At 41.5% G+C, this 10,559-nt stretch overlaps 1 protein-coding gene across 1 annotated transcript; it reads left to right on the top strand.

Annotated features, from left to right (window-relative positions):
- Positions 1–828: 828 nt before the first annotated feature.
- b4galt3 (UDP-Gal:betaGlcNAc beta 1,4- galactosyltransferase, polypeptide 3) lies at positions 829–6,671 on the top strand. The gene is made up of 8 exons (XM_046056574.1): positions 829–960; positions 1,538–1,631; positions 1,722–2,283; positions 2,438–2,673; positions 3,617–3,807; positions 3,911–4,033; positions 4,896–5,000; positions 5,533–6,671. The coding sequence occupies exons 3-8, from the start codon at positions 2,001–2,003 to the stop codon at positions 5,927–5,929; spliced, it is 1,335 nt and encodes a 444-aa protein (XP_045912530.1). The 5' UTR covers positions 829–960; positions 1,538–1,631; positions 1,722–2,000; the 3' UTR covers positions 5,930–6,671.
- Positions 6,672–10,559: the final 3,888 nt, after the last annotated feature.

Below are 10,559 nucleotides of genomic sequence, written 5' to 3'. Positions count from 1 at the left end.
TTTTTGCATTGTTAAAAAGAATGAAAATGTTTGATATTATGTGGGTTTGTAAAAAAAGTTTTTGTGTCAGAATTTTTTTTAGCCAGAACAACTGTCTTGACTGGTCATACCACCACAATTTCTTGTCACATTCCTACTGTATTGTGAGATTCATTTGTCTCTGCTGATTCACTCCCACAGTTTCATGCTCCCTCCACGAGTTCTTCTGTGTGGTAGGGTACTTTCGCATGAGACTTCGCATCTTCAGCACTAATGAACACCCACACCCACCCACAGACAGAAGGGCCCACTGCACAGAAATTTCAACCATCTCGTCTTTTTCACATTTTCACATAAAAAAAATGATGACAACATATGTATTATCGTCACTCTGATGAATAATTATGAATATTGTGTGTTATGGACTCCCTAAGTAGCAGGTTATAGCCTATCCAGGTTTGGTGATATTTGCAAATAACCGTATAGGCTATGTGTCTTGAACGAAAATGCATTCTATTGTGTGAGGGCCGAGTTCTTAACTTAATTTGCATCCAGATAATCAGCAGTTATTTAAAATATGTATGCATGTATCAATCAGTCAATCATCAGTCGCAAAATCATCATAATTTTCAAATATGCCGCTCCGCGCATCACCAGCCCATCTGATTCAATGATTGAGTGGTACAGCTGTGTTTGGATCGGGCAGAGCGCACTTGCCTGTGTTGACACTGGACGGATATGCGGCGATGCTCTTGCGTGTGAATGCGGCTGCAGCGGTCTCTAAGCAGCTACGGAGAGATTTCGCATCGGATGAGAGATTAGGAGGAGGAGGAGGAGGAGGAGGGGAAAGAGCGACCATCAATCAGGAAAAAAAACCCGGTGTATTTTGGTCCATCGCGTCTACTCGGTGGCGGCGGCGGCGGCCCGTGGATTCTCAGAGGAAGCCGGGGGCTGGATTTCAAATGTCGCAGGGATGTGCTGGTGAGTCGGCTGGTGATGCAGCGCTTGTTTGGAGCCTATTATTTTTTTTAATTAAGAAGTAGCCAGTGATGCTGTCGAATAAATATTATTGACACGTTTTCGCTTTGGACAGGTAAATACTGGACATGCGTGCCTGCATAGTTATAACGATAGGCTAGATGTTGATAGGCTAATCAGCTGGACTGAAGGCTTGTACTGATAACCATGGCGCTGTTTCTGCGCTGCTCTACTCTGTTAGCCTATTTAATCGGTAGCCATGCATTCTTATATCCTCTCTCTGGAAATTCAGCGATGAATGCATGCTCGCTATAGCATGTAGTTGTTTGGACTAACTGAGAACTGTGATGTTGGATTAATAGGCTACTGTTGATCCGCAGGCACCAGCGTCTCTTCCATAAACGCCCCAAATGTCACTGCTGGAAATAAGCCATTCTAAATAAAGAAGCAACCGTGACATTTGTTTGTAGCTGCCTGTCACTTTCCCAGCTTTATTTAGCTGTACAGTATCCTACACAGTGAGACGCATCTGCGGCTGCTGTTCCTGCTCAGGTCTTTTTTATTATTATTATTATTACAGAAAGCTTGATGATGACAAGAGGAAGAAGAGGAGAGACCTGGAGTGAGCCCTTCCTGGCCCAGTACAGGTTTTAATTAGACCTCTGCAAAACCAGGTACCTTACATTTAGACTGGTGTAATACAATCATAATAATAAGGAATAAATGTAATTTTAACTAACAATAGTTTTCTTTTTTCTTTGCAGTTGAAGTCTGTGGTCAGGAGGTGATGGCAGTGCTAACTGAGCTTCACCATCGCTCCTACCTATTCCTACAGATGGACATCCACTTCATGCACGCCTGAGCCTGCACTCAACCCTGCCTCCTTCCCCTCCTTTCCTTCTGCCCATCCTTACTCATTTCCCACCTCTTCCTCCACCAAACTTATCAAGCTACCACTTGCTGTCCCCCCATCTCTCCTCTTAAACCCTCCACCCGTACCCCCCCACATTGAATTTCACTGTACTACACGATCTTACTTTATTATGGCGTGCTGTGGGCGCTCTCTGGACTCTCCGTGCACACTAGCCTTGCTGGTGGGCTTCCAGTTTGCCTTTGTTCTCTATTTCTCCCTTGGGGGCTTCAGAGGTCTGGTGTCTGTCCTGGTGCACACCACAGAGCCAGAGTTTGATTACTCTCGGCCTCACGACGTCTATACCAACCTTAGTCACCTGGGAGTACCGCCTCCCCCGCCTCGCAACTCTGGCACTGGACCCCCTGCCACGGGACCACCACTGAGAGACTGCCAGATCCCCTCCCCACTGCTGGGTGAGAGAGTTAGAGGGGTTTAATGTGTGCTGTATTATGTAACACATGCACAGACAGTCAAATGCACAGTGAACAGTTGTGTGGCATTCTACTTAGCTGTTGGTCAGACAAAAGCCTACCACTTTTCACACTTTTTTCATTTCCTTTGTTCCAGTCGGACCTGTGTCTGTCCATCTTTCCTCTCCTCTGTCCCTGGAGGAGATCAGACAGAGGAACCCGTTAGTGTTGCCAGGCGGACGCTACCGACCTCCAGACTGTGAACCTCGCCACCACACAGCAATAGTGGTACCGTACCGGAACCGGCAAACCCACCTCCGTGCTCTCCTCTACCACCTCCACCCCTTCCTGCAAAGACAGCAGATCCACTACAGCATCTATATAGTACAGCAGGTCAGGTTATGTGTTGTGTGCCGCAGTATTTTTGTGTGTGTGTGAATGTCATTAAATATCTTGTCTCTCAGTTGTACTGGTGTAACGTTATTACATTTATAGTGTAACACTGGTGCCATACTGGTGTAACACTGTTATTACATAATGCGGATGTATTACCAGTATATTAATGTTGTAATAGTAGGGTACCACTAGTGTAATATTTCTGTTGTAGTGGTGTGTGTTGGTATTATGGGTGTGTCACTGTGTTATACTGGCATAGTACTGGTGCAACAGTGGTTGTAACATGTTTGTCTTGTTGTGCCATCCGAGTATAATGCTAGCGTATTATTGGTGTACAGTATAACCAGTATGTTATCTGTGTTATGTTGGTTTAATACTGCAATACAAAATGTATTAATCAAGTATTGCAAACATCTGATTTAAAGGGTCAGTTCATCAAAATTAAAAGTTTTGGCAGGTGAGAAGTGTGTGTTGTTTTAACACTCATTTCAGCCACAAGGGGCTAAAGTGCACCACTACCCAATGTGCTAAATATGACTAAAAGCATTCATTCTTCCAGGGGAGATGTAATTTCTCTATGTACTCTAAACATAAGCAAGGTACATATATTGTGTGTTAGCAAGTTATGTAAGATTACTGTCATGTCTTTCTTTTGGCTAAAAATGTATTTTAATCGTTGCTAATCTGAAGTGGCGCTTCAACCTCTTGTGGCCAAAATTAGCACTACAACAACAAACTTTTCTTTCACCTGTTTTCACAAATGAAAACACTTTTTTGGAAACTGTTTTCATCTGTTCACCTCAAAAGATGTCAAAGAATCATCTGTTCTTCAATAACATAACATCCCTTAGCCAATCAGAATTGAGTACTTAACTTAACATGCTGTATTTGTTTTAAAATTAATAAATTCATGTGCATTAAACTCTGTTTCTGACTTCAGTGGGGGAACGGTACTTTCAACCGAGCCAAGCTGCTAAATGTTGGAGTACGGGAAGCCCTCAGAGATGAAGACTGGAGCTGCATCTTCCTGCATGATGTTGACCTGCTGCCTGAGAATGACCACAATACCTACACCTGCCACAAGCAGTTCCCCACACACCTGTCTGTGGCCATGGACAAGTTCAGATACAGGTAGAAGCATGGTGTGTATGTGTGCGTGGATGGACTTCTATAGAAATGTATTGTGCTGAGACATTATTTTCAAGATTGTACATTGGTGATGTGACCCTCCCAGGCTGCCGTACCCACAGTATTTTGGTGGGGTGTCTGCAGTGACCCCAGACCAGTACATGAAGATGAACGGCTTCCCTAACCAATACTGGGGCTGGGGTGGAGAGGATGATGACATTGCAGCCAGGTGAGGAGAGGGTGAATGGGGCAGAGGTCCACATCCTTGCATGATGTCATGTGAGGTGTGCTCGAGTGTATCAGCATCAGAACTACATGCATGGCCATTTCAGCCTCTCCGCTTCATTCATCTTTTCTCTCATGTCTACAGTTTCCTTCCTCATGTTTTCCTCATGTTTGACTTTTGTTTTAAGTGTCTTAACATTATCTTTCATCTTCACGTCCCCTTCCACTGCTGTGGCTTTGCTGTGTGTCTCTTGGAGTGGGCTCAGTGAGTATGCGCGCTTAAGACTTTTCAGGCAGTTTTCAGGTTCATTTCATTTCTGTGCTGAGGGTCCCCTCTCTCCTCTCTCTGGCTCTTCTATCATTTGCCAGTCTGTTATGAGAGACTCTGAATGGAACAAGAAAATGAAAACCAAAAAGCTTGCACTAATTATTACATGAGACTAAACTACAAGAATATTTCTTGCCCTACTGTTTGTAACAATTTGCCTTTTGTGCATGATGTTTGCTACTTAAAATATACATTATACTAGACATTTACAACATCAGTTACACCATGTTTTGATTGACTTAGATAACTTGGGTGGTAGACGCGCACCAGAGATGAAAAAAGGGAACCACATTGTTTTCCACTGCCTAAGATGTTATTCTCATAAATCACTCACAATTCTGTTTGTTTATTTTTCCGCTTTTAAGTGTATCCCTTAGAGGATAGATGTATTCATTGAGGATTACTGTTGCTTTGCGTTATAGAAAATAGCATGAATAGTAAAGTGCCTGTCTATGCTGACCCATTGTCCTGACTCTGAGGTTTAGTTTTCCAGTTTTATGCTGTTCCTGTTGACTCCTGTTGTGTGCTGCCTATCCAGAGTACGTCTGTCTGGCATGAAGATCATGCGCCCTCCAGTGGCCATTGGTCATTATAAGATGATTAAGCATAAAGGAGACAGAGGCAATGCGCAAAACCCACGCAGGTACAGGTGGACACACTTGCAGACACACAAAAATAATGTAGGGATATTTTTTCCTTTGATCTACTACTGTGGGTGGGATGTTTTTGGGCTATGAAACAAGAATTTTCACACTGTCAAGTAAACACTCACTACCACTAATAACATTGCCATTGCTGAGGACAGGCATTGTTATAATGCTTTCTAGCCTTTTTGTCCCAGTCTTATCCTATCTCCAACCCTTCGCATATTGACTTTCTACAGTAACGGTTGTTTAATTTTCGTTTGTTGAGATACTATTTTGTGTTTTGATACTATTTTTGTGTGTGTTTCATTTTCCTCTGCTCGCTCTGTCGTGCCAACAATATCTACTGCCTCACACATGCCAGGAGATGGTTAGCTAAGCATAGCATAAAGACTGGGAAAGGGGGAAACAGCTAGCAGGAAAGAAAGTTAGCACATTTCCCATAATGTAAAACTATTTCCTTAAAGTTTGACCATGAAACGCACACACACGCAAGCACACAAACATGTGATATTATGTTCATCTTTCTAGATTTGACCTTCTGAAAAGGACCAGACTCAACTGGCGCTCTGACGGCCTCAACTCTCTGACCTATGAGCTCCTTTCCAAAGAGCTGGAGCCTCTCTACACCAACATCACTGTCAACATTGGTGAAGACCCCCATCTGCCCCAGGGGAAAGCACCCATCCTTTTGAAAACAACAACCCCTGTCCACCTACTTAGCATCAGCAAGACCGAAGACACAGCAAAAGAGGAGAAGAGGCAAGAGGCCAAACGGGCTGTTGTGGCAAATATGACTGTGGCCAAGCCGGTTGGTGAAAAGACAGAACCTACCCAGTCAAAGGCAGCGAATCAAACAACACAGGAGAAGACAGGTGTGATGAAACAGGATGAGGTGTATAATAAAAGGACTGCATCGCATCTGTAGCTAAAAGTGGCTTCCCCCTTCATTTTGATCTGGAGGACAAAATGGAGGAAAGCAGTGTAGATCTATTCTGTTGTGGGACATAAAGCGCACAAGCTTTTTGGGCTCAGTGCAGGTTAGGGATAGTTGAACACAACTGCGTCGCCCTCTTGGTTTATCATCCACTGAATGTGACTTTTGGGTCTAGCGACTGACCCGGGTCTGTGGTCACGCTCATGACTAGATTGGGGCCAAGAGAAGAACAGTGAAGGACTCAGTCATATCCATGTAAAGGTCCATAACGAAATGAAAATGAGACCGCAAATATATAAATCTCTGCTCTTTTCCAGACGTCGCAAGTTGTAAGTATCCCACCTGCTGCCAGCAGACCTGCAGCTTCATCCAGTATGTTCCCCATAAAAACTACTGCTGTCAGTCCATCCCACTCCATGGTGGGTTTGTGTTTCTGTGCCTTCTGTCTTTTATGCGTATTTTATAGACCGGTATAGTTGCTTTTAGACACTGACCTGGGGGTTCATTTTCCCCCTTTCTGTCTCGTGGCAAATATTAGAAAGCAGGGAGGCTGAAGCTGATCTTAGATGAGAACAAAGGATTTGTTCCAGGACTGCCGTTTTATATTTGTGTGCATTGAACAAGCGCTGACCAACTCCGTAGTTATCAGACAATGCTAGAGTTTATATTTATATAGAGAGACTTCTTTATTTGTTTACAGATTTGTTTTACTCGTCCTTCCTTACAGTCTGGTGCCTCTCGCTCTCTCTCTCTCTCTCTCTCTCTCTGACATTTAGTTTCTAGAGTTTCTAGACAATCAAATCATATGGAAAGATTACTCTGTATCCAACCACATAACAAAATTTAGGAAATATTATCATGACTATCTTTACACTTGTCAGATAAACATAGACTTGGCATGATAGTTGTTGTCTAGTTTGACTATACTCTTGATACATGGATAGACCTGTGCTTCTAATATTATCTGTGATTTTATTATTTTTCTTTTAGATTAGTCAGGTATGGGGGGATTGTGAACTTGCAGACAATATTGTAGGCACGTGACTAAACTTTTGACAGTTTCAGATTGTATTTTGATAATAAAAAGGTCATAGTACGATAAAGCACTGTGTATAGATCTAGGTCTAAGGCCTAAAGCTAAAAACTAAGGCCTCGCGTCTTCACAAAGGGTCTTTCAGTATATAATGAAAGAACCCGGTGCATTTAAAAGCTACAAATGAGTCGGCCTCTCCTTGTCCTTCATTCGCTAGGATGAAGCTTTTGTGTAAAGGAAAGGAGAATAAGAGAAGAAGTAAGAAGGAAACACATGTATTATACAACATCTAATACTTGTATTCTGAGGGCTGATAAATTAGGACATGCATGTACGTAATTTGTGTTGACAGATTAATTAGCATCTACATATATGATCTTGAAACCACTTCACCTCTCAGACATATTTTTCTTCCATATCAGCCAATGTATTTCTTTGGTTGTCATCCTAGTTTACCTTTTGTCAAGGGAGAGTTCATCAGTTGAGCTTAGTTTGTGAATGAGGACTTGAATTGCATCTCTTTTCTTTCTTGCTGCTATTTCACTAGGGGAATGGTTCACTATCATTAATTAGTTTGAAAAATGACATATTGTAACGTAAATTTTCTTTTGTGGAATTGTGTTTTATCACACTAACAGGTAATGTATTACTCATTTGAATGTATTTAATTTATTAATGCATTTATTGAATCACTGATAGAGCTAAATGCACAGACTTATGAAGTGTGTTTTAGGGACAGTTTGTTATCCCTTTATACTGTATCTCCATGTTTCTTATGTTAACATTGTGCCTCATGAAATAAGCCCATATTCCTGAAGGAGTGAAGGCATACTGCTGGGTTATATATGAGCGCCATCAAGTGGCACAGTTTGGCATAACACCAGCCAGGAGGAACCAAGGACTGAATGAAACTCCAGTGTTGTGGCTTGAATGTTAATCATTAATGTTGGCCATGCACAGGTGTCAGCCAATCAAATCTTTGCATTGCTCTGTGTTGAGGGTCTCTCATTTGCATTTTATCACATGATTGATCCGGCCAGCTTAAAGGTGTAGAGCACACTCTGTATTTCACTGGTTAATAGAACCAGAAACTACATGGTGAGTGTTATGTGAAAGGATATAGTTTTACAGAGGTTATCTATCTTTATTTATGATGGAAATATTGCCTGTTTTAAACAAAATCTGCTGTTATAACAGATTGTCTTGACAGAATACAGTGGAAGTTAATAAGGCCTCATTTCCTACCTTTATACTACATAATTATTTAGTTGCATATCAATAAGTGATATATCCTCCATTTATCATATTGCCTGGGACAATGCCTGTATGACATGAAGCAGTGACACTGAAAGCTTTTAAGGACATTATGTAATCTCAGCAGATTAATCAGCAAACTGTGTGCTTACCTGGAGATTGTTCTATATTTAATAAATAGGCTAGTTTTTATAAAGGATGTTTTCGCATACGTGTTGGAAATATATACTGTGTAGTTGAATGAAAAATTCAGTAATCAGGATTGGGACTTTATGGGAGGAGTTAGGGAGTTCATTTGATCGTGAGTTCATTCTGTCATTATACTGACACGTTCGAGGAGTAGAAATGTGATTGCCAAGAACCACCTCACTGGAAAGATGGGTTGTTTATGTATTCATGGAAAATGATAAGTAGCTCATACATTTCATCACTTACCAATGATATTTGCATCATGCAGTGATATCTGTCGTCATCTTAGGTTGCCTTATTTACTGACCTTGTCTTGAAGATGAAAATTAGTGTGTGTGTGTGCGTGTGCGTGTGCTTGTGTAGAGAGAGCAAGGTCATCAAAAAAGGCAACAAAAGTAGTGAACTATGATGGACAGTGCTGTGACAGAGCAAATATGTATACCAATAAAAAAACATAATCAAAAACATGTCTCTACCCACATTTTCTATCATGAACTTACCAAACACATTCATGCAATGACATGAATGTGGAGCTACACTCAAGTGCACACTACACTATAAATATACTTAAATACCTACAGTGATGCACTTACTCCCCCACAACACTCAAGGCCCCTTAATGAATACAGGGTTTAGCATTCTGAATAATGCTGCTACAGCTTTCACATGGCAGAGATCAGATGCTCATGCTAGCTGGTAGATTAGCAGTCATATATCATCATCAACACATGCTGTAGACCAATTTAAAACTGCACTAACCTGTTACATCACCCTGTGCATAGCAGGCCCCAGTGTTTTATGTGGGCATAAAGAGCAGGATTAAAAAGTTGGATGTGAGATCATACCTATAAATAGTCTGTAACCCCCCAGCTCTCTATGTTCGATCTGTTTCATAATGTATGACTCACCAAGAGGGGGTAAAACAAAAACTCATGGACTGGGTGGACAAAAAGAGCACCGTGCAACCAATCCCAATGCAACGAAAACACAGACTACAGCCTCAAATAGGACAGAGTTGATAGTCTCAACAAGGCCTGAGCATTACAAGCCTTACAAATGCAATATACTGGTGACACTGCTGGTCTATTGCAGTTAGTATTACTAAGTTATTTCTGTTATTTTGTCCACCCCTGCATGATACTATTTCTTTAGAAAACGTATCACTTTAAGAAAGACTATGTGACTTTAATTGAATGACAACCACTGTGGCCACAGGTGACAAAGATGGGATAATGGACAAATGCTAAAAATGTAGTGTAACAGTAGCACAAGATGAGAAAAGTCATAAAGACAGCAAAGTCACTGTCAGATACACAGCAATAAAGCTCAAGTAAGCTAACATTAGCCACAATAAGCTACTGGTCATACCAGATCAAATAAGGCTGTAGCAGAAAAAACTCCTGAGTGTATTGTATTGCTCAAAAACTCAACATTTCATTTGCAAGAGAAGTTGTGTGTTATTTCCTATTTTAAAAGTAATCGATAGATGTGTGTTCAGTTGTTGGACCAAATGTTATGAGACATCATTAGGGAGATATCTTCTTTTAAAGTTGTCACACCTGGCTGTCTTTCTGTGGGATGTTCTGTGATGCTGTCACTCTGTCATGGCAGCAGTGACAGTCTAGTTTGCGCTTTCCCTCCAGTAGACTGACACACTGGCCTGCTGAAGTGACCGTGGCTGGCAGGCAGACGCGGAGGGCTGAGACAGCCTTTAGTCACCTCCTGTTACTGTATGGCTTAGGAGACACAGCTGACCTTTTATTCCCTCAGTAACCATTGCACAACAATGGTCGTAGCACAAATAGCTATATTACTTCAAATAATACAATCAGGTAATGGCTGTAGGCTATGTATGTATGTCACAGTCAACCAGTGTGTGCTGACTATGACACATACGCCTATATATAGCCTATATTTGTATCAGAACTGCTAACTTACTGAGAAATTCTGTTACATGTGCAATGTAGTGTCATTCAATTACCATGGACATAGGCCTACCTTTCTGTTGAGGGTTCAGTGGAAAGGTCTTAATAATTATACTTCCATGACATACTGAAGAAGGCGTGTTTTTAAGGAGGAAATGTTAATGAATGACAAGAAGAATCAAAAGTTTTGCTCTGCAGTCACTCTTTTAGTGTGAATCAC

Source organism: Micropterus dolomieu, linkage group LG08 (genome assembly GCF_021292245.1).
Source record: "Micropterus dolomieu isolate WLL.071019.BEF.003 ecotype Adirondacks linkage group LG08, ASM2129224v1, whole genome shotgun sequence".
NCBI lineage: Eukaryota > Metazoa > Chordata > Actinopteri > Centrarchiformes > Centrarchidae > Micropterus > Micropterus dolomieu.
The sequence above is the reverse complement of the archived record's forward strand: the minus strand, read 5'-3'. Positions and strand labels throughout refer to the sequence as shown.